Source organism: Monodon monoceros, unplaced genomic scaffold, assembly GCF_005190385.1.
Source record: "Monodon monoceros isolate NGI ecotype Baffin Bay Population unplaced genomic scaffold, NGI_Narwhal_1 Super_Scaffold_19, whole genome shotgun sequence".
Classification (NCBI taxonomy): domain Eukaryota; kingdom Metazoa; phylum Chordata; class Mammalia; order Artiodactyla; family Monodontidae; genus Monodon; species Monodon monoceros.
In genome coordinates, this window is record NW_021703775.1 from 30,000,208 (window position 1) to 30,028,061 (window position 27,854).

The 27,854-nt window shown below is 41.8% G+C and overlaps 1 protein-coding gene across 2 annotated transcripts in view; it reads left to right on the forward strand.

Annotated features, from left to right (window-relative positions):
* The window catches only part of AAK1 (AP2 associated kinase 1), a 154,247-nt gene that overhangs the window by 63,389 nt on the left and 63,004 nt on the right, over positions 1 to 27,854 (forward strand). For both annotated transcript variants that reach the window (XM_029232349.1, XM_029232348.1), the window contains exons 3-5: positions 5,951 to 6,069; positions 21,388 to 21,496; positions 23,202 to 23,344. In XM_029232349.1, coding sequence (XP_029088182.1) covers positions 5,951 to 6,069; positions 21,388 to 21,496; positions 23,202 to 23,344 — 371 coding nt within the window. The remainder of the gene's footprint in view (positions 1 to 5,950; positions 6,070 to 21,387; positions 21,497 to 23,201; positions 23,345 to 27,854) is intronic.

Genomic DNA, 27,854 nt, shown 5'->3' on the forward strand with positions numbered 1-27,854 from the left:
ACCTATATTCATCACATACCACCTATGTGCTCGTTGCTTTGCCTGTCGTTTAATCCTCCCCAAAGCTAAGAGGTAGCTCTCAGCTGCCCTTGACAGGTGAGAGGACAGGGCCTCAGTGAGATCATGGCTTTCCTGAGCTGGGGTTTGAACCTCATCTGTTGGACTCTAAAGGAATACTCCACGGTCTCAGTGTAAAGTGGACGTGGTGGCCCCGCCTCCCGCTGCCCCCCAGGCTGCCTGTGCACATTTGTGTCTGTGGTAGGCTAGTAGGTAAGGGCCGTCTGCGTGACTTTCAGTGCTGTAGTCCTTTTTTCTTTATAAAATACTTTTACATAGGGCTACAGAATATTCTTTGGGTTTTTTTCTCCTTTAAAGCAGAGTTTCCCCCCTTTTTTCTAGCATCTTTTTCAGAATGAATAATAAGCAGATAAAAGGAAGCTGTGTGCAGAGCCCTACTCTTAAGTGGAGCCACTTTCCCTCGTGGGACCACTGCAGCACCTCCTGTAATCCTATGTCTCTGAGGAAACCGTTCATTTAAATACCACTCATTTTGCCTTAATTTCTGCAGTTGAGGAAATGGAGACCAAAGAGATCCAGTAACTCATCCAGTGTTGCCCTTTCTTTTACATCTCCCAGATACATCCCACTTTAACTGGGTTCTCTCTCTGATTCTTTAGTTAAGATTCAGGAGGCTGTTTTATTCTAGTTTTCTCTTCCTCAAGTAATTCCAAGAGAAACTGCATTAAGTAAACAGCATTCATCAGGGTAAACCTTATTTTGAAAGAGAAACGCAGAATTTGTAGGGTGGAGAAGTGGAGGACACGAACAGAGTGTGAAGTTTTCCTCACTTCGTTTTGTTTTCTCACTTTCGTTTGTCTGCTTTCATCTCACACAAGTGGAAGCCATTCCTAAAGGTGTAGATGGGGCTTATGATAGGAAATGAACTTCCTTTTACCTGCAGGAAATAAGCAAGCAGTAGGTTTCAGTGCCCCGACTCTAGGCCCGATTTTTAAATATCCACCAAAAACCTCTTTGGCAGCAAATCCAGAAACGCTGTTTCAGCACCAGGATGGGCTTTGTCTCATGGTCTCATCATTCTCATTGTCTGCCCACCTGTTTCCCATCTCCGTGCATGTCACTGCTCAGATCATCAGTTTGGTGTTTTCCTTCTCTTCCTTATCACCTTCCCTCACCCTGATCCCTCACTCGTCCTTGCTAAGTGGAGTCACTGGTGTCTTGATTCATTCAGAACAGCCCCCAAGGCCTGGTACCAGCTAGCATGATTCCGTATTTGAGATTAAGCCAGGAGAGGTACTACACTTACTTCAAAAGCCCCGTTGCCAGTGTTGAATATTCATGGCCAGGCTCCTTGAAGACGTTGTGTTTAAAAGATCTCAGTCAAGATAATGATGTTGATGACCATGATCTCTTGCTGATGTCAGAGTTGAGATTTTAGAAATTATATAACCCCCCCCACTATGTATTACAAATTCTTACCTGCCTTTTTCTCCCAGGATAGAACTAGGCATTTCTGTCATCTTTGCTTGAGAGGTAGAAGTCCAAGTTATCTCAGTAATTTCATTGGTGACTACATGATCCTATGCTTACTAAAGCCTTTTATCAGTAAAGTGGAAAGCAGGTAATCCTAAGAGTTTAAATGAGGAAGGATCTATTGGGAAATGCAAATTAAAACCACAATTAAAAGCTACCACTGGCATTTTTCACAGACCTAGAACCAAAAATTTCACAATTTGTATGGAAACACAAAAGACCCCGAATAGCCAAAGCAATCTTGAGAATGAAAAACGGAGCTGGAGAAATCAGGCTCCCTGACTTCAGACTATACTACAAAGCTACAGTAATCAAGACAGTATGGTACTGGCACAAAAACAGAAACATAGATCAATGGAACAGGATAGAAAGCCCAGAGATAAACCCACGCACATATGGTCACCTTATCTTTGATAAAGGAGGCAAAAATGTACAGTGGAGAAAGGACAGCCTCTTCAATAAGTGGTGCTGGGAAAACTGGACAGGTACATGTAAAAGTATGAGATTAGAACACTCCCTAACACCATACACAAAAATAAGCTCAAAATGGATTAAAGACCTAAATGTAAGGACAGAAACTATCAAACTCTTAGAGGAAAAACATAGGCAGAACACGCTATGACATAAATCACAGCAAGATCCTTTTTGACCCACCTCCTAGAGAAATGGAAATAAAAACAAAAATAAACAAATGGGACCTAATGAAACTTCAAAGCTTTTGCACAGCAAAGGAAACCATAAACAAGACCAAAAGACAACCCTCAGAATGGGAGAAAATATTTGCAAATGAAGCAACTGACAAAGGATTAATCTCCAAAATTTACAAGCAGCTCAATAACAAAAAAACAACCCAATCCAAAAATGGGCAGAAGACCTAAATAGACATTTCTCCAAAGAAGATATACAGTCTGCCAACAAACACATGAAAGAACGCTCAACATCATTAATCATTAGAGAAATGCAAATCAAAACTACAATGAGGGGCTTCCCTGGTGGCGCAGTGGTTGAGAGTCCGCCTGCCGATGCAGGGGACACGGATTCGTGCCCCAGTCCGGGAAGACCCCACATGCCGTGGAGTGGCTGGGCCTGTGAGCCATGGCCGCTGGGATTGCGTGTCCAGAGCCTGTGCTCCACAACGAGAGAGGCCACAACAGTGAGAGGCCTGCATACCGCAAATTAAAAGAAAAAACAAACAAAAAAGCCATTAAGGTATGCACCTCTCTTGAAGTCTTACAGCTGCCTTCTGTAATCCCCGCACCCTCTTTAGCTGCGGCTGAGAATCTTATTACCCTGATCTGTGTGGTGGATGTGGGCCTGTGGTGGAGAAGTGTCTCGAGTCGTGCTCTGTGCCCCCTACCTTAAATTTACACTCTGTTTGGTCAACTACACGGTGTAAGTGGTTAACATCTTTAAAGGGACAAATCCTTTCAGGCTTCAATTTTTGATCTCATGATCAAGAAGCCCTGATTTAAATGCTTCTCACCTGCAAATAAGCCCTTTTATAGGCATAGATGCCTAAAACGTGGTTCTGTCTATGTAAAGCATAGTGGTTCATTGCGTTGTCTTTAGATTTATGTTGGTCATAGGCTTTGAGGATCTGGGCTGGCTCTTCTCAACCAGTTGTCCTTGACTGGATCATGTGGTAGGCCTCTGACCCGTTTCTTCAGTCTGGCCTGGAAAGGTCATCTTGCTACCTGGCAAAGAAAGCTGACTGCTCCCATCTGGTGGCAGTTATCTCAAGTTGCCGCATCACCAACCTGCTTCTAAAGACTTGCCTCATTCTTTAGTGGTGCCATGCATCACAGAACTGCAGGAACTAGTCATTCCCAGCTTTTGTTCTGCAGGACTGTCAGGTGTGTCCTTATTCTCTAAATGAGTATTGCATAATTTTCACTAAGGTAAGTGAAGTGGAAAGAACATTTTTTAGATAATCAGGACAGTGAAACTGGTCCAGGTTCTGCCCATAACTAGCCATGGGATCCTAAGCCTCACTTGTTTCCTTCCCCGACAAAGCAAACTGCTTGGACTAAGGCTCTCTCGAAACACTACTGGTGCAAAGTCTGTAGTTCTGTGATTTTTTTTTTAATTCAAACTATCTGTAAAATGAAAACCCTCTTGTATTATTCACAAAACAATTATGACTATACATAGAAATTTTAAAATTTATACTATCATTTTCCCCAATTTTATTTTATTTTTTTCATTTTCCCCAATTTTAATTGCTAAGACACATCATGAATTTAATGGCTTTTGGCGGGGGGGAAAGGAAGACAAATACTACTGCATTAAATGTACATATTTATTACAAGAAAATTCTGATATCCTAAAAATTAAAATGTAAAAAATATGCATCTTAGAATTGAGGAGGTTTTTTTTGCATGTGTAATTAGACCTCTAGTTGTCAATGCATGCTAGGATTTTAAAAATCTTCTATAGTAAATACTCAAAATTGTAGAGTTAAATTGACAGTTGAGCAGTATGAGTGGACTTTAAAGTATTACAAGAAAATGTTATTGAGGTACAAAACTTAGAGACATGACAGCTGAAATGAAAGATTGTATGGTGAACTTTACTGTTTATCTGAGTACTGAAGAGCACAAGGACAGGAAATATACAAGCATGCAGTCTTTGATAAATCATTATCAAAATGCACTTTTGGAACATTTGAGCCCATTAAACAATTTTTTTAACACAGAATTATGTGTGTATTTTATGAAAACATGCAACAGTGCTTTATGATTAAAGCTGTCTTTGGTTGCATGGTACAGAATCTGGCTCAAGTTAATTTGAAAAAGAACAGTTATTTTAAAGATACAACAGGAAATATCTTGAACATCAACAGACAGGTACTGGAAGGCTGCTGGGTCTCAGAGGATTTAGAGTGGAATGATTGGGACCCAAGTCTTATATCTCAGGCCTGAGGTCTCTATAATCACTGCTAATTACCTTGTATCAATTTTGCACGTGGCTGCTTGCCCCAGTACTATGCCATGACCTCAGCTCAACTTCCTGTACTGCTGACTTGTCTCTGTTCGGCTCCATCCAATTAGACATCATCTCCGTGCAAAGAATAGCCTAGCAATTTTTTTCACTACCCAGGGTCAGTGCGCAGGATAGTTCAAGCTAAATTATGCAGGTGTGTGAGCAGGCAGATGGACTAAGTGTCTGATATAACTGCTGCTTATCCCAAAGCCTTCAACTTTGATACCTTTGCTGCACATTATCTACCCAAAACCCTCTTAACAGTGGCACTGAACGCCTCATACAGTGTTTGGGGAGTGAGGTCAAGGTTAGGAGCTCTAAGAATTTGTGGAACGCTAAGGTATAACCAATTCAGAGCACTGAAGAATTTCTTTTGGAGTTACAGTAACTTAATGAATTATGAACTGTCTTTTAGAGAAGGGTTAGTGCAGACATTAAAAACTCTGCCCAGTAATCGTCATACTTGCGTGGTGTCTGCTGTGTTGTAGAATAGTACTTTCCTAACTATGTCTGTGTCTTCTCAACAGCCCATGAGGTAGGGAGGGCAGGAGGAATCCTCAGAGTGTATTGTTGATTTGAGTTGGGGGATGGGGTGAGGAAGGATGAGAAAAAAGGAAGAGAAGGAGATTCTTGAAATTAATTGCCAACTATTCATAGAGCAATTATTGAAATAATTTCCGAGCCTCTCTTTAAGTGTTGGACTTATGTTTTTTTAAAGAAGTCCTTGGTTGAATCTAATCTCTTTGAGCCTCTGTTTTCTTCAGCTAGTAATTGTTGTCTTAAGGGAAAAAATATCACCCAGCCTCACAGGATTGTGGTATGAATTAAACAAGAGCTCAAAGTGCCTAGGATAGCAGTTGGAATGTAGTTGGTTCTTTTTTTTCATCCGTTCATTCATCTGTTTATCTGTAGTTTCTTTGGAAGATAATTACTGTTCTTCCTGTTTTTTTTTAGATAGACGTTTAGGAACAATTTTTCTTTTTTTTTTTTTTTTACTTAAATGACCTCATATCCTTTTTTTTTGAATTTTATTTATTTTTTATACAGCAGGTTCTTATTAGTTATCTACTTTATACATATTAGTGTATATATGTCAATCCCAATCTCCCAGTTCATCCCACCACCACCTCCCCCGCCCATTTCCCCGCTGGTGTCCATACATTTGTTCTCTACATGTGCCTCTATTTCTGCCTTGCAAGCTGGAGGAACAATTTTTCTGACTTGCTACCCAATCCCACATGTGATACCTTTGAGTCCCCAGAATCTTAAGAATGCTTTCTATGCCAGGCCAGCCCTAGGCCTAGCTGATGATATCAGTACCATTAACAGTGACATCAGCAAACTACAGCCACCATGGTCATTTGATTGACTTTTTAAACATGACTCAAAAGAGCTTGTATGTGTGTTTCTCTCACAGGTGGATTTGCTATCGTGTTTCTGGTGAGGACAAGCAATGGGATGAAATGTGCCTTGAAACGCATGTTTGTCAACAATGAGCATGATCTCCAGGTGTGCAAGAGAGAAATACAGATAATGGTAAGGCTGCCCCTCAGACTTGGGACTGCTTGTTTAAAATGGGGAGAGGGACTGTGCCCTCTCATAAGAAAGCCAGTGGGGGGCTTCTTCCCTTCCCTGAGATGGCAGAGAGGCCTTGCACAAAATGGGAGGGAACAGCCATGGGGTGTAGGGCGCTGCTCCTGCCTTGGTCACTCTTAGCTAGAGAGTTGAGGAGAAAGGAGCATAGTGAGAGAACCGACCAATTTTCAGGTCAGAGAAATAGTTTGAGGCATTGGAAAAAATTTACTTAACAACTTCGTTCCCAGAATTAACTATGGAGATCCTAGCTTCCCAACAAACCTCCTCTTTCCATCTTATCATCTATCAGCTACCAGTCCTAGTTTTCAACCCTCTCAAGCCCTTCAGCATTCCATGAACATATCCTTCCATACCTTTATATTACGTAAATGTAGTTCTTTCCCCCAGAATGCTTTTCCCTTTTTTTTTTTTTTTTCGCCTAGAAACTGCTTACTCATACAATACTCTGTGATCCCATATATAAAAGAAGTCTAAGAACAAGCAAAAGTGATCTGTGGTAATAGAGATCAGAAAGTGGTCGTCTGGGTGTGGAAAATTCACTAGAAAGGGGTATGTGGGAACTTCCTAGGCCATGGAAATTGTTCTGTATCTTGTTTTGGGTAGTGGTTATGGCTACACCATTGTCTGAACTCAGTTGGACACCTTCAGATCTGTGCATTTTATTATATATTAATTATATCTCACATCTTAAAAACTTAATAAGCTTTCAAGATTTAGGTTCATATTGTGTTTAAAGAAAGAGACCCTCTCTGTTAGATATATGATGAAATATTTGTGGATGAAATAATATGATTTCTTGAAATTAAACGAGTGGATTTAGAAGAGAAACAAGATTGGCGATGAGTTGATTACTGTATAAGCAGGGTGATGGGGATATGGGAATTTGTTGGAGTTGTCTCTTTCTTTCACTTCTGTTTGACATTATACATTTAAGAAATTTGGATAGTCTTTGTGTTTCCACAGTACTTTTCTTTATGCCAATTTTATTGCTTACCTTGTTACTTTATAAGTGATGCTGCCTTTAGAAAGTAAGTTATTTAAAATCAGAAACTTTGTATTCCAGTACACTACCTGACATAAAGTAAATACTTAAACTTTGGATGAAATGAATATATGAATAATGGTCATAGCAGATGCAGATGTTCACCTAGAGGTGATGACTCCTTTGTGCCCTACATTTTAATACTCTTGGGTTTTTTGTTGTTTTTTTTTTTTTTTGCGGTACGCGGGCCTCTCACTGCTGTGGCCTCTCCCGTCGCAGAGCACAGGCTCCGGACGCGCAGGCTCAGCGGCCATGGCTCACGGGCCCAGCCGCTCCGCAGCATGTGGGATCCTCCCAGACCGGGGCACGAACCCGTGTCCCCTGCATCGGCAGGCGGACTCTCAACCACTGCGCCACCAGGGAAGCCCCGCTCTTGTTTTTTTTTTTTAATTTAATTTTATTTATTTATACAGTAGGTTCTTATGAGTTATCTATTTTATACATATTAGCATATATGTATGTCAATTCCAATCTCCCAATTCATCCCCCTCCCCGCCCCCTCTTTCCCAGTGCTCCTGCTAAGAGCAGAGAGAGGCCCAAAAAATGGTGAGGGTGGCATTGTAGGGATTCCACCAGGCTTTGCTTGCCCTGGTGGGGTTGCCCTTTCAGTGGCTACTTAGAGTAACAAGTTGTACAACTTAGGATTTTAGAGAGCCTGGTACTATGTAGATTCCAGAAGGCTGCAACTGTTTGGGAAGGAACTGTTGGTAGAAATAAGTGTCGCTGTCATCATTGCAAAACAGACAAAAAATCCCCAAGGCTTATATACATACAGCCAGGGCCACGTGGAACTGTCTGCAAGGCACCAGCGTCCTCCCTCTCCCCTGCCACTCAGCTGCAAACAGCTGTGCTCACTGTATTTCCCTTCCTCCACCCAGTGTTTTCGGGATGCTGTTCCTCCTTCTCCTCCCACCTTGCCTCTTCCTTGCTCAGCTCTCACACTCCATTTGCTCTCTTTGCTTCTGCTCTTTCCTCTGCCTGATGTGCGTTTCTCATTCATTTTCTGGTGTTAGAAGAGTAATCCCACTCTTTAACTTTCTCCCACTCATTCAGAAACGTTTTTGGAGGGCTTTCTTTGTGCTGGGCAGGTGCTGGAGTAAAGGAGCTAAGAAGATGCGGGCCCCTTTGGACCTCACAAATTAATGGACCTGATTAGGAATTAAATTACATGATTCAAGTTCTGGCCCAGCCATGTATTAGCTGCGAGAGTTTTGTTTTTTAATTTGTTTTTTCAAAACTTAAATACCCAAATAGTTGAACTAAGCTTATTACAAAAAACATCAAGCAATTCCCTGAGGGGGCCTCCTATGCCATTGCAAGGTCCCAGAGGCCACCACTTTTAGTGGATTCATTTGATATATTTCTAAATAGCAGGCTGATATTGCTAATTCTTTTTTCCCCCCTCCATTTTAGGCATTACATACTATGGAAAGTAAAAAGTTAACTCTCTTTCATCGCCTGCATGCCCTTCACTCTAAATACTTGCATTCTTCTCATCTCTCATTCTGCCACAATAGCAGTATGTTTGGCAGTATGTTAGTTATATTAGTATTAGTTTTTACATTATCATGTAAGAAAACGTTATTTTTGCTAAATCTTCTAATTGGACTCTGATTACTATTCCTTTCTTACATAATTCTCTTTTCACTGGAATTAATAATCATCTTGTCTTTTAGGTTTTTTAAATCTTAGTTTTCTGTGTACTTTTGTGCAACTTAATTTCAAACTCTCCCCAGGTTGTTTAAATCATTTTAAAAATACTTTTGAACACAGTTAGTATTCTGTCTGTTTTATCTTCTTGAAGAAATCTCTCTCAGTCTTTGGACTTGAGGGAATATAGGTTGGTTGCTCTCTAGGCCTCATTTACTTCTTATCGTGGAATTTTCTAGCTATTCTCTTTGCTTCTCTTTCTCGTTAGATTTGTTGACTCCTCTTTTTGCTCTGCTTTCTCCTTTTGGTGGAACTTGTCCTCCAGGAGCTTCCTGATGTGTGGTAGGTAAATTTTTGAGAACTTGCAGGTCTGGAAATGTCTTCGTTTTACATTCACACATGTGATAGTTTGCATATAAAATTCTGGATTGGAAATCAGTTCATTAGATACGTGAAAGCGTTGCTCTACTGTATTTTAGCTTTCATTGTTGAGCTTTGGGAAGTCCGAAGTCATTCTAATACCTGGTCTTTTGGCTGCGACCCATTTTTTCTCCCCAGAAGTTTATAAATTCTTCTTTGTTTACAGTGTTATGAAATTTGTTGATGATATATACCTTGGTGTGTGCATTTCTTATTTATTTTAGTTGTTTGGTGGTCTCATTTAATCTAGAAACTCGTATCCTTATGTGGGGGGAATTTTAGTTTGTCTCATTTGATGATTTCCTTTTCTGTCTTCCTTCACTATCAGTATTTGGATGTTAGTTATCCTGAACTGATTTTCTAATTTTTTGTTTTCTTCCTTTTTTTTTCATGTCTTTGTCTTTTCCCTCTACATTCCAGCAGGTTTTCTCAGCTTTATATTCAACCATCCTGTTGAATTTTTTATATATCAGGTTAATTTCTAAGATCTTCTTGTTGGTTTTGTTTTGTTTTGTTTTGGATTTTGATGAAATCCAGTTTATTAGTTTTTCCTTTTGTGAATTGTGTTTTTGGTGTCATTTCTAAGAACTCTTTGCCTAGCTCTCCATTCCAAAGATTTTCTCTTATTTTTTTTTTCTATAAGTTTTACATTTTGCATTTAAGTCTGTGACCCATTTTGAGTTAACTTTATATAAGGCATGAGACTTCAGGTGAAGAACATTTTGTTTCTTGTGGGCGTCCATTTGTTGAAAAGGCTATCTTTCCTCTGTTGAATATTTTTGTCAAAAATCAGTTGGGCCTATTTGTGACGGTTGATCTCCAGACCTCTCTCTATTCTCTGTTCTATCCCATTAATGTATGTGTCTATCCCTCTACCAACACCACACAGCCTTGATTACTGTAGCTTTATAATGTCTTGAAATCAGGCTGATTCCTCCTACTTCTTTTTTTTCCCAAACTTTTTTTTTTAACTATTCTAGTTCTTTTGTCTTTTCATATAAATTTTAGAATAATCTTATCTATATCTACAGAATGTCTTGCTATAATTTTGGTAGGAATTTCATTAAACTGTTATATCAGTTTGGGGAGAAATGGCCTCTTTTCTCTGTTTAGTCTTCCAATAAATGAACATGGCACCTCTCTGCATTTATTTTCATCTTTGATTTCTTTCATCAGCATTGTGTAGTTTTCAGCATAATGTCCTTGTACTTGTTCTCAGATTTATATCTAGGTTTTTGTTTTTGTTTTGAGTGATTATAAATGGTATTGGGTAATTAATTTTGGTGCCCATATTTTTATTGCTGGGATGTAGAAAATCACTTGATTTTTCTGTGTTTATTTTGTATCTTATAACCTTGCTGACCTTGTTTACTAGTTCTGGGAATTTTTTTCTCGATTCTTTAAGATGTTCTATATAGACCACCATGTCATCTGCAAATAGAGGCAGTTTTATTTTTTCCTTTCTGATCTGTTTGCCTTTAACTTCCTTCTCTAACGTGACTGCACTTCTCCCTCACTTGTTTATTTATTCAGTCATTTATTTATATCAGTATGGACTTATGCATATTAGTTTTGTCCTTTTTTTCCCCTTTAACCTATTTGCTATCTTTGGTTCATACTGGGTAATTCCTATTGTTTTGTCTTTCCGTTCACTGGTTCTTTCCTTTGTCCCTTCCATTCTGCTGATGAGCCCATCCATTGTACTTGTTACTTCCGTTATTGTATTTTCAGTTCAAAAATTTCCATTTGGTTCTTCTTTAGGTTTTCTGGGTTTTTGATGACACTTCCTGTTTCTCTGCTGAGGCTTTCTATTTGTTCATTTATCTCAAGCATCACCGTAATTGCTGGTTTAAGCATTTTTTGTCACGACTGCTTTAAAATCATAGCTGGATGATTCTGTCTTTTTCGTCATCTTCATTTTGGCGTCTATCAATTGCTGGGTTTTTTTCTGTGTAGTTTGAGTTCTTCCTAGTTCTTGGTCTGATGAACTATATCAACACTTTCATATTGTGTTATAGATTCTGGATCTTATGTAAACCTTCTGTTTTAACTGTTTTCTGCTCTGGCAGGGGATTGATGGGTTTGGGGAATGCCCTCTTGTTACTACTAGGTGGGGATAGAAGTTCAGGTTTCCATAGGGCCTCTGTTTTTACCCCAGAAGGTGAAAGTTCACCTTCTCATTATTACTGTATTGGGGTGAAAATTCCAGTTTCCCGTTAGGCTTCCACTGATCCTTCCCTGGCTGGGAAGTAGGGAAGGTGCTGCTCCCCACATGGCTCCAGTTGACACCATGGTGGTGGGAGTTGGCCTTGTTACCACTTGGTGGTTGTGGAAGTCTTGACTCTCCACTTGACCTTCTCTCACGGTACCTCAGAGATGAAGGTCTTGACTCCCTACTCAGCCGTCTCTGACGTTCCCCACCCTGAAGGGTAGGTTGGAGTGATTTGTTGCAGACTCATGAGAATGGAAGTCTAGGCTCTCCACTTGGCCTTTGCTGCTGTGACTGGGGTGGAGCTGCAGGTTTTTTCTGTGGTTTTTGGCTGGAATAGAGCAGTTATTTTCTATGGGTTCTGTCTTACTGGGTTGCCCCTTTTCTGGGTCTGACTGGAGAGAGCAGGCTTTCATTGGGCTTTTTTGTGTTTTTGTCTGCACCCATTGGTGTTTTCAGTTTGCTGGCTTCTTCAGTTTTCGGTCTGGGAAACATGAGGCAAAAAGAAAACCCAGACAGCTCACCACCATGTTGTTCCTTGGGTCCCAAAGTTCCTAGCCAGTCTGCCTTCTTCTACTCACATTTCAGATACTCATTATTATGTCTCTTTTATGTATAACGTACAAAGTATTCAGGTATACTTAGCAGGAGGAATAGGAAAAGTACATCTATTTCATCTTCCCGGAAGCAGAAGTTTTCTGTTTATGCCTTTTAAAAAATAAACACTTTACATCATTTAGTAAGGCTTTTGAAGGAAGCAGAGATAAATGCATGTATCCAACTTACTTTTTTTTTTTTTTTTTTTTTGCGGTACACGGGCCTCTCACTGTTGTGACCTCTCCCGTTGCGGAGCACAGGCTCTGGACGCGCAGGCTCAGCGGCCATGGCTCACGGGCCCAGCCGCTCCGCAGCATGTGGGATCCTCCCAGACCGGGGCACGAACCCGTGTCCCCTGCATCGGCAGGCGGACTCTCAACCACTGCGCCACCAGGGAAGCCCTCGACTTACTTTTTAAAAACAATTTGCTACTATTTTTAATCAGAAGTCCCTGTGCAATGTTTTTAACCCGTGCTAGGCTCAGACTTCTGTCATATAGAGGCCATAACCCCAGCCCTACCTCTCAGAGATTGTAAGAGTTATGTGTATATAATACATATTATTTGAATTTGCTTGAAAAAGCATTGGCAGGATGAGAGAGAGAAAGAGGAAAGGCAGAAGGGGGAGAAAGAGGGAGGGTTCCCTATAGGGGATGATGACTGGAGTTGAAAATACTTGTCTACTATGTTTTGCTTTTCGAATGTTAACATGTTACTTATTTTTTTAATTAAATTTTAAGCTGTTTTATAGTCACTTAGATGAGTGAGCAGGGATCCAAAGAGACTTCAGGTTGAGTAGGAACAAGCCATGTCCTATCAACATCATGTCCTCTCTTGGGCAGGTTTGTGGATAGGGAGCTCAGGGGAGTACCATAGATCCAGTGACTGTGGACTGTAGATCCAGTGACTATGGACTGTATCATTTGGGTAAGGGCACTCACCAGAGATCTGTGAGCAAGATGGAGAGTCTAGGCTGGATGCTAGGTGTAATTGCTACTGTTTATAATGGTTTCTGATCAGTGATTTGCTATTAATTTGGAGGGAACTTTCTAAGAAAAAAGCACTGCCGCTTACTGTTAACCTTATGTTATTTTACATTTAATAAGCAACTTGGTTAAAGAAATAGAAGACACATTTATCTCTTATGTGCCTAATATAAAGTTGGAAGATATAACAACTGCATTAGATGATAGAATCAGGATCCAAAATGATCCTTAAAATTAGAGCAATGGACTGATTCTAATGAGATGAAATAGCAAGGTAAGGTCACATGCTTGGATTTTTATTTTCTTCTAATCAACTTTATAAGCACAGTTCTGGGAAGGTAGAGATTAAAAGCAGCACAAGTAGAAAAAGACTTAAGTATTTTAGTGGTCAGTTAACTTGATATGAGTGTGTAGTATGATGTGGCTGCCAAAAGAAAAAAGAATGTAATTTTTAGCTGAATTAATAGAAGGTGATAGTGGCCTGCTCTGCAGGAGCCAGACCAGGCCTGGAGTATTTCATTCATTTTCTGGGGCCATTCTTACAAAAAAGACATCGACAAAGCAAAGCGTTTAAACGTGGGAGCAACCAAAATGGTGGTGTGACTAAAAACCATGTCAAAGAAAGTGGGTATGTTTAACCCAGAGAAGAAAGAACTTAGAGTCTAAATAATAATATTTCAGTTGTTTGGAAAGTGAAAAAATAGACTAGGCTTATTTTTTTCTGAAGAGGGCAGTCTAGAATCAGGAGGTGGAAGTTTTTAGCTGGATGGAAAGGAGATCAACAGAAAGGGCTGCCTGCAGATGGGCTGAGGGCCCAAGGGAATGACATTAATCTAAGCAAACTTCTTGTCAAAAGGCTATATAGCAGGGACTCACCATGGGCTGCCTGGCTGCTCTAGATCAGTGCTACTCAAAGGATCTTATTTTCTTTTTCTTTTTCCCCCTTGTGTGTTTGTTTATGTTATTTTCCCCCCAGCTTGTCATACTACTTTTCTTCATAAATTGAGATAAGGTTCATCCTTTTAAATATAAATATAATTTAAACATAATTCAGTGATTTTTTTATTCACAAGGTCATCCACCCATCATCATTTATCAAATTCCAGAATATTTCTTTCATCACCCCAAAATGAAACCTCACACCCATTAGCAGTCACTCCACCTCCTCCCTTGCCCCAGTCCCTGGCAACCATTAATCTGCTTTCTGTTGCCTATTCTGGACATTTCTTATAAATGGGCTCATACAGTAAGCTCTTGTGTCTGACATCTTTCACTTAGCATAATATTTTCGAGGTTTATCCATGTTGTAGCATGTATGAGTACTTATTCCTTTTCATGGCTGCATAATGTTCCATTGTCTGGATATACCGCATTTTGTTTATCCTCATGGACATTTGGGGTTTTTTTTTTCACTCTTTGGCTACTATGAATAATGCTGTTACAGACATCTGTGTACAAGGTTTTGTGAAAATAATGTTTCATTTCTCTTGGGTATATATTTAGGGGTGAAATTGCAAGGTAAGATGGTAACTACTTTTTGAGAAAATGCCGAACTATTTTCTATAGAAGCTGCACTATTTACATTCCTACCAGCAGTGTATGAAGGTTCCAATCTCTGTATACTTGCTGACGTTTTTTTATTGTTTCTTTTTTTGATTATAGCCATTCCAGTGGTTATGAAGTGATAATCTCATTATGGTTTTGATTTGCATTTTCCTGGTGATTAATGGTGTTGAGCATCTTTCCATGTGTTTATCATATGCTCTTTGGAAGAATGTCTATTCTGATCCTTTGCCAATTTTTACATTGGGTTGTCTTTTTATTGTTGAGTTTTAAGAGTTCTTTATATAGACTGGACGTTGGATTCTTTTTTTTGGCCACGCCACGTGGCTTGTGGGATTTTGGTTCCCTGACCAGGGATCGAACCCATGCCCCCTGCAGTGGAAGCACGGAATCCTAACCACTGGACCTCCAGGGAATTCCCATGGATACTGGATTCTTATCAGATGTATGATTTGCAGATCATTCTTTGCAGTTTCTTTTCACTTTCTTGATAGTGTCCTTTGAAGCACAGAAGTTTTTAATTTTGATGAAGTGAAGTTTATTTTTTCTTTGACTGCTTGTGCTTTAGGTGTCATATCTAAGAACCATTGCCTAATCCAACATCATGAAGATTCGCATATGTATTTTCTTTGAGGAGTTTTTAGATTTGTGGTCCATTTTTGTTACTGAACTCAAGTTCAGCTGCTCACTGCTCAAAAGCCAATAATCAAGAGGCAAGTGTCAATAGAAAGGGAAGGTGCTTTAATCAGAAAAAGCCAGCAATCTGGGGAGAAGGTGGACTCATGTCCCGAGGGCAACTCCGAAGATTCTGCTCAGCCATGGCAGTTTTTTTTTTTGGCTGCGTTGGGTCTTTGTCGCTGAGCGTGGGCTTTCTCTTGTTGCAGTGAGCGGGGGCTACTCTTCATTGCGGTGCATGGGCTTCTCATTGCAGTGGCTTCTTTTGTTGCGGAGCATGGGCTCTAGGCACGTGGGCTTCAGTAGTTGCAGCACGCAGGCTCAATAGTTGTGGCTCGCGGACTCTAGAGCACAGGCTCAGAAGTTGTGGCACGTGGGCTTAGTTGCTCCACAGCATGTGGGATCTTCCCGGTCCAGGGCTCGAACCCGTGTCCCCTGCACTGGCAGGTGGATTCTTAACCATTGCGCCGCCAGGGAAGTCCCCGTGAGGGTTTTTAAAGAGAAAATGGTGAGGGGAAGAATCTCAGTGAATCATCGAGGCAGGAGGTTGGGTTCTGCATCATTCTCCATTGCATGCAGGCTGGCTGACTGTCTCTTCAGATGTTATCTTGCCTGCAGGATTGCTAAGGGGACTGTTGGGGGTAAAGAGCTGGTCATTCTTTACTTAATTCTTCATTCTTACTTCTTTTTATCTAGGAAAAGAATCAACAGGTTAATTAGGTTCTTTCAAGGTTGGAGGGGAACAGAAATAGACAAACAGGAAAGGGGCAAAAGAGCTGCTTTCAAATCCCCACTGTCTAACATCATTCCATTTCTATGGGATTAGGGGTGAAGGTCTATCTTCTGTAACTTCTTCATGCTGACATAGGGTGCTGTATTCTCAGAGTGGAAGATGTCAACGTGGGTCTGTAGCATCTCTTTGCTGACAATTTTAGTTGGCCGCTTACATATTACAGGCAGAACAAGCTACAATTATTTTGATGCCCACAGAGATATAGATTATTATGAGCAGTAATGTTAATCCCATTCTCTTTGAGGCCAGTTCTCGGAAGTGTGCTAGCCGCAGATTCAGTACTGCTCAAGATGGTACAGCTTATGTCATGGCTACGGCCTGGTTATCATGCAGTTAGCTTTGTTCCTCTGGTGGCAGTTGTAGTATCTGTAAACAACTCAGGAATGTGCATCAGACACGGACTCTGTGACTCTGTTGTCCTACTCATTAACTGCTCAATTTTGTAGTTGGCGGGGCCTACAGGGTTCTGCTCGGTTCCATTCTGAGTTAATTTCAGTTTGTGATGTGAGGTAGGAATCCAACTTCATTCTTTTGCATATAGATATCCAGTTGTCCCAGCACCATTTTTTGAAAAGACTCTTCTCTTCCTCATTGAATTGTCTTGGCACCCTTGTCAAAAATCAATTGGCTATAAATGTACAGGTGCTACACTAAAGATCTTGTGCCAGAATGTAAGTCAATGAACTACTTCCCTCATAGGTAAAGTCTCACTAGGAAAAGGAAAAAGTCATCTTAGTGACCTGATTGATTTACATCCCGGAGTAAGCTCCTTATTTCCTTGTGGACTGGCTTCTACCTAGAAAATGTTTGTGGAACACATTTTGAGTAGCACTCCTCTAAATCTTTGGTACGTTAACTGCCACTGCCCAGGAGTACCCCAGGCTCTATCCCAGAGCTACTAGATTAGAATCTGTTTTTAAACAGAATCCCTAGGTGATTCAATGCTTATTAAAGTTTGAGCAACATGCCTCTAGAATCAGACTCTAAATGACTTTAAAGATCTGTTCAGTAAGTAGAGGATTAATTAATGAGTAAGACTTGGAAAAGGGAGAATAAATGTGATTGTAGGCAGGATTATATCTGGGACTTATGTAACAGAAACCCATAAGGGGCCCAGATACGTTGCCTTCGGTAGAACTCCAGGGCCAGTCCAGATCTCAAAGCGCTTCTCTTCACTACTGCACTGGACTTGATATCGTTTTTGTTTGTTTGTGAATTATAAAGAGTTACAGAGGAAATGTAGACTTATAAAGGAGAGTTACAAAGGAAATTTAGAGTTACAAAGGAAATTTTCCTAAAATTCAGGCAATTTTAGAGAAGGCAGGTGGGGAATAGTAAGGCCAAAGACTTTTACAAAGCAACTTTGGGAGAGAGAAACTAATTCCAGGCCTTAGAACTGCTTTCCTTCATCCTTAAGTTAATAAGAAGCTGCACTTTGGGTAAAAGTGTCTGTGGAATCATAGTGTGATTCTAGAAGTTGGCAACAATAGTGCCGAGTCATAAACTCAGAAACCATCGACTATTCAGAGGGTCAAAACAGGTAAATATACCTCTTTGGAAGCTTACTGTATGCAAATGCAGACACTGTCAGCATCAGGAATTTGCAGGAATTTGTCGTGCTGACATTCCAAGGAAGGGTGACCTGAGCAAAAGATATATAAGAAAATTAGTTACATACTATAACTCATTTTACTATTTTAAGGTGAGTGACATTATTGATGTGCTACTTAGAACGCTGTCTTCTTTGTTTTCTTGAACATAAATATAAAGGCTTTTATAGACGTACTTAGGAATTGAGTCCTCTGCTTTCTTATAAGTCTTTAAGATTCTTAGGTAGGCATTTCCTGCTGCAGGAATTTTGAAGCTCGGGATAGAATACTGTTGTGTGCTACAAGCACCATTAATTAGGACCACAGATAAACTTGAAATGTGTGGTCATCTATAGGATCTGGGTAGAAAGCCTCATTTTCAAATGGGACTTTTTGTATGTGTTTGTGAAAAAAGTTTTTCATCACTTCAAGCATTTGACTATGAAAGTTAATAGGCTAACTACAAACACTTCAAATATCTATTCAGTAAAGCAGGTCTTCTAATAACATGTTTATCCATGTGGTTTAATGTTAATTTTAAAATAAAGTTTAAAATGACAATACAAGTCTTTAGACTTATCACTGCTTCCATGATTTAATGTAATATAAACTGATCTAATCCATAGTTTAACTGAACATTCCCCACTGCCCTGAAAATCAGAGTTTGACTTATACTCATCATGTAGACTTTTATCTCAATTCTCCAAATAATACTTGTAGCCGAGGGCATCAGAGCATCTTCCTTATATCCTGCCTTTTCCTGAGTAAACGGGTAGTAACTGAGGTGCCTCTATGCGGGTTCCATCCCAGACCTCTACGTCCATTCATTCCATTCTGTAAGCCTGGGGCTGGTCTTTTAACTAAAGCCAGGGAAAGCTTGGACATCCTTTGGTATGTTGCTGCTGAGAAGTGCTGTCACACTGCCCATGAATGTGAGTCTATCTCAGCTTGTAGTAAGATTTTCTCTTGACCTTTTCTACATTTCACAGCCATTCAAACAGATCTTCTCTATCAGTTCTAAACCAGTGGCATCCTAAAATCAGAGACGTCGCTGTGTCATCAAGTTGTTAAAAGTAAAATGCCATCGTCTCCCTCCAAAGAGGCGGTCTTTTCTGCTTGGACATATCTCAGGATCTCTGCAGAAGACACAATGAACAGGAATTTGGGCATCTACTGATCAGCCAGCATCTTGGCAGAGTGTTCTAGGATGCCATCTGCGGATGTTAATTATCCAGTTTGGGTCCTCTAATAGCTCTTGACCTCCTCTTGGCTCTATCAGTTGCTTCTTATTTTCCTTCCAGATTCTTATTTATTCCTCTTGGGATGAGACAAACTCAGAGGCAACATTGCTGATTCTTTTTCAAACAGCTAAATGTAGAAACATTAGTCTTTCATTCCTTCTTGTGGACATTTGGAGGACATGATCTGCTGCTGCATTTTGGTTTCAAAGAAATTTTCTCCACTTCCTCCTACTTCTAGGACTGTGTAAATGGAAACAAATTCTAGAAGAGCTGATAAGACTGAAAAGCAGAAGGATAGTCCTCTAAAACATGAGCCCTGAAATCACTTTCTGTTTAGAGAAACTTGAATTCTAGAGGCTGCTTTTCTGCCTCATCATCTCCCTTGTCTGTTATCCAAAACAGTTGCTCTAAGCCTTTTATTTCTCTCATCAAGCTTCTTTCTCATTCCCTAACACTTTGAAGATGATTTTTTACTCTACCAAAAACAGAACAATAGATCTGAACTTCCTCAAATTCCCTTTTTTTTCCCCCAGCCTTAAACCAATATGCATGTCCATCCTTATTTCCTTCCTGCTTGCCAGGAAAGAAATGTCTTTGAAAGATCAGTCCCTTTAACAGTGCTCCTAATTCCTTCCCTTTTCTACCTGCAGGACTTTGTTCGCTCAGTTATCCTCATCCTCTCCTGTATCTTAAAGCACCTTTTTGCCCTGGCTCCTTTCACTCTCCAGTGCTCAATCCTCTCCCATCCTAAAACTTCTTTCCCTCAGTGCTTCTCCTCTTTTAAGCTCAAAATGTCCTGAAAGAATCTCCCGTAGCCACTGGCTCTGCGTATTCCACTCCCATTCTTCACAAGTCCAGCTCCGTTCTTACTTCACTTTATTCCTTTTACAAAACTGTTCTTGCCTAGATCTCCAGCGACTTCCCAGTCACCAGTAGAAGCAATCACGTCTTTACCTTTGGTCTACCTTTCTGAGGCAATAGTCATTCTTAATCCTTCACTCAGAGGAAAGTTCTAAGGAATTTTAACTTGGATGCTCAGAGTTCAGGTGTGTTGGTTTGATACTGTGAGGCTTCCTCTTGTTTGGGTATGTACTTTGAGATTAAAAGAGACCGTATCACTTTGAACACTGAGTCTCCAGTTAGTGTGGTGGTGGCTCAAGTTGCCGCATTTGTGTGCTGACTCTTACAGAACCACGTTTCCCACCTCCGTCCTCCCATTTCTTTTATTAAACAAAGTAAAACAATTTATTAAAACTAGTTAAAAAATAAAACCTTGGGACTTCCCTGGTTGATGCAGTGGTTGAGAATCCGCCTGCCAATGCAGGGGGCATGGGTTCGAGGCCTGGTCTGGGAAGATCCCATCTGCTGTGGAGTAACTGAGCCCATGTGCCACAACTACTGAGCCCACGTACTCTAGGGCCCACGTGCTGCAACTACTGAGCCCGCGTGCTACAACTACTGAAGCCCGCGCGCCTAGAGCCCGTGCTCTGCAACAAGAGAAGCCACCGCAATGAGAAGCCCGTGCACCGCAACGAAGAGTAGCCCCTGCTCGCCCCAACTAGAGAAAGCCCGCGAGCAGCAACAAAGCCAAACGCAGCCAAAAATAAATAAATAAATGTATTTAAAAAATAAAATAAAACCTTACTTTGTGCATAAATCCCATTGCCCAACTTGCTTGGTTTTTGCTCACTAATGACCTTAGATTTTGAACATCATCATTACAAAGATTTGCCTCAATGGATGTTGAAATAACCAGACCGAGGGATGAGGCAACTTCCAGTGTCTAAATGGGTCCTGACACATGGGAGGTGCTCAATAAGTATTTGTTGAAAAATTAATTCCACAAGCAGCTCTGAGAGATGCAGTTCCAACCGGAGAGCTGGAAACATAACCCATCTTATATCCCAGTTGGTTGGCTTGAAAGACTTAATTGTGAGCAAAATGCTTAGGTCTGGATGCCATTGTAGTCCCTTCAAAACTTTAAAAAGCAGTTATTCTTTTCATATATTTCCTAGAGGGAGAAAAACAGTACGAATAGTTTAAAAGTCAAGTTGAGTTCACTTGTGTTTCTACAACCAGGAAAAAAATCAGTTTCATTTTTCTGAATTAAAAATTCACATATTTAAATAGTTCATGCTGTTGCTCTCCTGTTAGCCCCTCTGCAGTGTTTCCGGAGATGGGAGTCTTTGCTTCTGGTTTACATGGAGCACTGATGCTGTGAACAAGTAGGCACCATGTGTGCATTTGGTTCTAGAATTTAGTTCAGGAGAGCGTTATGGTTTAGAAGGGTTGCAGAATTGTTATTGAAGAGCTGACCGTGAATCTCATAGACCAGCGGAAACCTGCTCTTGACCCTGCCCCTTAGTCTTGTCTCTCTTAACTGTTAGTGTTGTCTCTGTGTATTTAAGTTATCTGGGCTAATGGAAAAGCCTGGCTCGTTCTATCTCTACTGGTGTCTGTAACGGATAATTTATTTCTCAACTCTTCTTTACAGAGGGACCTGTCGGGGCACAAGAACATCGTGGGTTACATTGACTCCAGTATCAACAATGTGAGTAGCGGTGACGTGTGGGAAGTGCTCATTCTGATGGACTTCTGCAGGGGTAAGTATATGCGCCATACGTTAAGCTCTCATTTCTCTAGCACTTTGATTGTCAAGGGTGTGGGGTCATTTCAGTTAATGTGCACTGTACTCTAACATATGTTGTTCCGGTTTTAAAGATTGGAAAACGAAGAGGCTAAAAGATACAGAGCCTTCTGTCACTTCTTGGTTTTTCTTACAATGGCGAGTATCAGTGGCACAAATAATTCAGAGTGGTAGATAATACAAAACTCTACTTTTGTTAGGTTTGGGAAGGTTTGGTGCTTGTTTATGAATGCGAATGTATGAGAATGAGAATGAATATGTTCTTTGTGATGCTTTAAAACAAATGATGAAGGCACATAATAAAGACCCAACTCCAGATAGACTAAGGGGACAGTTCAGCTTCCCTCACTCGTGTGTTCTCTTCTCCACCCACACCACCATCCTTGCATTAGGGGGTAAAAGAATCCTTTTCGTCTAATGGAAATGACCCTGCTCTTCTTGCTGGAGATCTGTGATTGCCAGGAAGGCTACATTCAGATGTTGCTGCCATTAACAGTAGAGTCAAGTAGTTGAAAGCTCAGAGTTTCAAGCAGTATTTATCTTGGGAAACCCAGGCTGTAGCATGAATTTATTCAGAGTTGACTGCATTTCATACAGCTATTGTTCGGAGGTTTGGCTTTTTTGGTCTAACCAGCTGTCACTTACATTCTTGGGTCATTGTCTCACTGTTTGGTGCCCAGTTTTGTAAGCACCCTTAGTTCCACTAACACGTTCCTTGCCTTTACAGATACTGTCCATAAATTAAATATGTTAGTAATGCTTACAATGTGATGTTAACCGATACTTTCAGCCTTCGCGGTAACAGCTGCTAACCTGATTTTGTAAAATACTACCACATTTCGGGGATTCCCTGGTGGCGCAGTGGTTGAGAGTCGGCCTGCCGATGCAGGGGACGTGGGTTCGTGACCTGGTCCGGGAAGACCCCACATGCCGCGGAGCGGCTGGGTCCGTGAGCCATGGCCGCTGAGCCTGCGCATCTGGAGCCTGTGCTCCGCAACGGGAGAGGCCACAGCAGTGAGGGGCCCGCGTACCGCAAAAAAAAAAAATACTACCACATTTGAACTTGACAGTTTGTCTCCTCCTCCTCTTCCTTTTTGGACGTAAAATGTTTAGAGACGAGGCAGTAGGAGAGTCCAGGGAGCTGGATAATTTTCTAAGCGAGGTCGTCAGTCTTTCGGTCCTAGAGATTAAATGTTGGTGTAGCATTTCTGCAGACCAGGCGGCAAGCAGTAAAGCCAGAGAGACCAAGCTGTTTCTAAAATACAGACTGTCAAACTGCCTTCTTCCTCCACCCGGGGTCTATTGTGCAATCTGATTCTTACTGAAAGATACAGCAGATTGAACCTGTGGCCTCGTCCAATGCACAACAGGGACAGTATAACCAGGCAACTAGAGCCAGGACCATATTGTCAGTTCTGCTACTAATCTTGAAGACAGAATGAGGGCAGCTCACATCTGGGCTGCTTTATATAATGAAGAAACTTTTTTGACGCCATAGAAAACAAGTCCCAGGCTGGGAATCAAGATACCGGGGTTTAGTCGTGGCTCAGCCAGTGATGGGCTGAGTCCAGGTTGCTCCTCTGTGGACAGCCTTTCATTCTCGTGGATAAGTGATGGGTCTGAATGTTAATAACCTTTCCTCTGCTCTGCACCCCTCTCAGGAGGCCAGGTGGTCAACCTGATGAACCAGCGCCTGCAAACAGGTTTTACAGAGAATGAAGTACTCCAGATATTTTGTGACACCTGTGAAGCTGTTGCCCGCCTGCATCAGTGCAAAACTCCTATTATCCACCGTGACCTGAAGGTAACAGATCACCATTAAGTGCATTCTTATGGAGTATTTTCTGTCTGCCCCAGGAATGGGGTAGATGTTATGGGGATGTGAGAAAAGCGTAAGGCATGGTACCAGATTCTAAGCTTACATTCTGCTTGGGGAGAGAAAGTACAAAGAAAAAAAATAAATAGCAGGACAGTACAATACAATATAGCTCTCAGTTTTATTAAGTAGCTTTCAGAAATTCTTTATAATCATCGAATGCCTGAACACATCGTTTTTGTTTTTCCTGATAAACTCCCAAATTCACTTTTCCAGGGTCAGAAAAAGTAATATGCTAATTTGAAATTTATAAACAGTGGTGCTTGATCTTTAAAGTCTATTTCATACTTTGTAAAATCCATTAATTGGTGATTTAAAAAATTTGTCCTACTAATTACCATCCCCTTGCACTGGGCCTTTCGTACTGTAGTCACTTGACAATGTTCGTTGAATGGAATTGGCACCCAGTTAGGATTCACTAGCATCTCTGGAGCACTGACAATGTGCCAGGTATTCTATTAGACACTTTATGTGCACTGTCTCTTGGGAGGGAGACATTCTTCTTTGCATTTTTTTTTTTTTTTTGCGATACGCGGGCCTCTGGCCTCTCCCGTTGCGGAGCACAGGCTCCGGACGCGCAGGCTCAGCGGCCATGGCTCACGGGCCCAGCCGCTCCGCGGTATGTGGGATCTTCCCGGACCGGGGCACGAACCCGCGTCCCCTGCATCGGCAGGCGGACTGTCAACCACTGCGCCACCAGGGAAGCCCTCTTCTTTGCATTTTATGTTTGGGGAAACTCAGGAGCTGAGAGGTTATGTGATTTGACTAAGGTCATATAACTAGGAAGAAGCAGTACCAGAATTTGAATCCAGCTCTTCTGATTCTAAGTTACAGTTTCTTTTCATTATACTTATGTTTCGAGAAACATGCTTCACGGCTAATATTTGCATCACTGTCCCCTAGTGTGCTTGTTAAATGCAGGCTACTGGGTTCCCCGCTGAATCTTTTGGGCTATAATTTTTGTGATGGTACCAGGGAAGCCCAGGAGTTTTTATCTTAGGCACCCCAGGTGGTTTTTGTATATTCTAAAGTTTGAGGATCATAGCTACATACTAGCATTTCTGTTCTGAGGGTGTTTTTTAGTTTATTTGTTTGTTTGTTTCTTTAATTAAGATACCATAAAATTCACTCTTTTAAAATGTACAATTTGGTGGATTTTAGTCTATTTACAAGGCTGTGCAACCATAACCACTGTCTAATTCCAGAAAATTTCATCATCTCCCCAAAAAATCCTGTAATCGTTAGGGGTCACTCCTCATTCTCCCCTTGTCCCAGCCCCTGGCAACCACTAATCTACTTTCTGTTGCTTATTCTGGACATTTCATATAAATGGGCTTGTATAGTATGTGAACTCTTTCACAAGCATAGTGTTTTCAGGGTTCATCTATGTTGTAGCGTATATCAGTACTTCATTCCTTTTTGTTATAACATTCCATTTTGTGGATATATCACATTTTGTTTATTCAGCAGTTGGTGGACGTTTGAGTTGTTTCTACTTTGGCTATTATGAATAAGGCTACTATGAACATTCATATGCTAGTTTTCATGTTGGCATATGTTTTCAGTTCGTTTGGGTACATGCTTAGGAGTGGAATCGCTGGGTCATACGGTAACTCTAATTTTTTGAGGAACTGCCACACCGTTTTCCAAACTGGCTGCATTATTTTACATCCCACCAGCAACATATGCGGTTTCCGATTTCTTCACACTAACCTAACACTTGTCATTGTCCTGTTTTATTTTCCCACCCTAGTGAGTGTGAAGGCTCCAACAGCCTTAGACAGCCTTCTCCAGTGTGCCTCTGCGCACAGTCAGCCCCTTTTCTGAGTGGAGCGAGGAGGATACATCTCAGTGAATATTATGAGCCTCACATCATACAAGTACATAGTTCTGTGGGGACAGTGCCGATACAACATGGTTCCTATGCTCATCATGTTAAAGGGTTGGTGAGAGAATGTAAATGAAAGATTTGGAATTGAAACCTAAATAAGTGAAATACAAAACTTTATAGAACAAAGTGATGAGTGGAAGAGATTCAAGTGGCTTAATATGTGGTCAGATAGTGGGATCTGGCAGTGGTGATTGGAGCCTTCTGGAAAAGTCGGATTTTGAAGGACTGGTGGGATATAGGTGGTCACAGAGAGGATGAAGGGCATTTCAGGCAGAGAGCAGAGCCCGAGAACTGCCGAGAGAAGGGAACAAGAAGGCATTTGAAGATGAGGCGATAGGTAAGGGCTTGGTACCTGGCCAGTTACAGACCAGGCTAGAGTGACTGCAGGCCACTGCTCTAAGAATATAATGACACTTTATTTTTTTTATTGAAATATAGTTGATTTACAATGTTGTATTAGTTTCAGGTTTTGACAGTTTATTTCTGGTTTCCTTAACCATGAGTGAAATTCTTGGGCATGTTAGCATGTATTTCAAAATAGGCAGTGGTACCAACATTTTAGGACCTGACCTTTCTCCCTGCCACCTGCCTTGGAGAAGAGTTCATGAGGGGCAAAGAAAAGGGGGAGAAGTGTGGCCCAGCTGCACCAGCACTGCTTCTGTGACCCGTATGAGCTCAGGTTTCTCCAGAAGCCCATTCTCCCCCCAGGTCAGATGGGGTTCGATTTCATATTGGAACTCAGATTGTATAGCACAGTAACTTGTACCGACTGAATCGTAAACTCTGTGAGTGATGAGCGCCCTTCACGTTGCCAGATGCGCAGGGCACATTGCTCTCCCTGTCTCGTTCTCCTGCCTATGGCATTTGCCTCCTCTGTGACTGTCTCTTCCCATGACCCCTGTGCAGCGTGTTCTCCGGGCCCCTCAGGCTCCTTGGTTGCTCCTCTTATCACTTAGCCTCAGAGCCTCAGCTTCCTCGTCTGTAAGGTGGAGACAACAACGCCAGCCTTGTTAGTGTCAGGGTGAGGCTAAAGCAGAACATGCATGTCAGTGTGCAGGCGCATCCTTGGCGTAGAAAGTCCTGAGCGGGCACCCAGGGAGGTGAGAGCAAGGGAAGAGACCAAGAGGGCCATTGAGCATCCTTTTAGAGAGTGCTACTCCCATGGTAAACAAAATCTTCCTTTATTGTAACTTTTGTCAACATTTGTTGGATTAAACGAGGCCTAAATGATAATCATTTCATACCTGTAAATAGCACCTGCCCAGTTTACCCATTCCCAGCTTATTAGTGCTGCTGTGAGGTGGTGGAGAAGCGTCACCCATGATGGGAACCTGAGGCACAGAGCTCAGTGTCTTGCCTGGGGACACGGTCGGCGGTTGGTCTCAAGCAGCCAGAGCCTAGACTCTTCTTTCACTGCTCTGAACAGCCTGTGAGATGTCTCAGCAGAGGAACTCGGAGCAAACTGGAATCTCAGGGTAAGGCTGGGGCACAAGCGAGTGGCTGCCACGCTCTTCCTCAGCCCCTGCCCTTTGCCCCTCCATCACCCAGGGCTGGGCACACAGTAGTTGTGTTCAGTCAGTATTGAAGACCATCGGGTGTGCTGCTGGTTCGCCAGTAGTGGTTCAGGAGACTTTGTTTCCCTTTCTCCTTGACCTTGGAAATAAGGAGTGTAAATAGGGGCCCCTGGGAGGAGGCCTTGATTGTGATTGTTCTAGAGGAGTCCTGTTGCTGTTGATTTTCGTCGTTGACTCCCGGTTGTTTTGCTGAAGCTTTCCCAAATTCCCCAAGTCTTACGCTCATTGCCATCTGGAGGCTTTTGTTAGCATGTTAGATCCTGTTGACTTCTACTACTGTGTGCTTGGTGGGCAGTCACATCGCCTGCTGCACTGCCAACTTCCTAGGCAGGCGTGAAAAGTCCCCCTGTGCTTCCTGTTTGCCCTGGCTCTGTCATTGCGTCACAGGGCCTTGGCCACTCTGCGCTCCCTGTCATGGCTGGAACCAGCCAGCACAGTCCTAGCAGTAGCCACAGCCAAGAAGTCCTTTGTTGTCCTCTTGGCCAGAGAACGTGCTGGTGGCTAGTCTCCCGGTTGCTCCCCTATGAGCGAGGTCTCCCTTGGCGACCAGGCGCCTCGGGAGTAGTCTGTGGGGCACAGGAGGGAGCACAGGCCAGGCCAGCTGTAGGGCCCCGTGTTGAGCCAGTGTCACCCTCTGCAGCGGCCAGCTTGGTCACACGCAGACCTGAGAAAGGACCCTCTTGCCCTGCCTACCACGTGTGTGGTCTTTCTTGCAAGTTCCAGAGGGGAAATAAGCTGAAAGCGGTCCCTGTCCTTAAGCAGCTTATGTTCTAAAAATAACCACGACAGAAGTTCTGGTCTTTATCGAAAGTCTCTCCTCCAGTACATAGTTTTAACATTTTCATTATTTCCCCCATTGTTTAATTGCCGTCTCTCTGAAGAATGATAGAGGTCATTCCTGCAGATCATGGGGTGTCGTAGACCTGGGACAGCCACGTTAGGCAGCCCTTTCTTTTTACCAACGGCGAAGCCT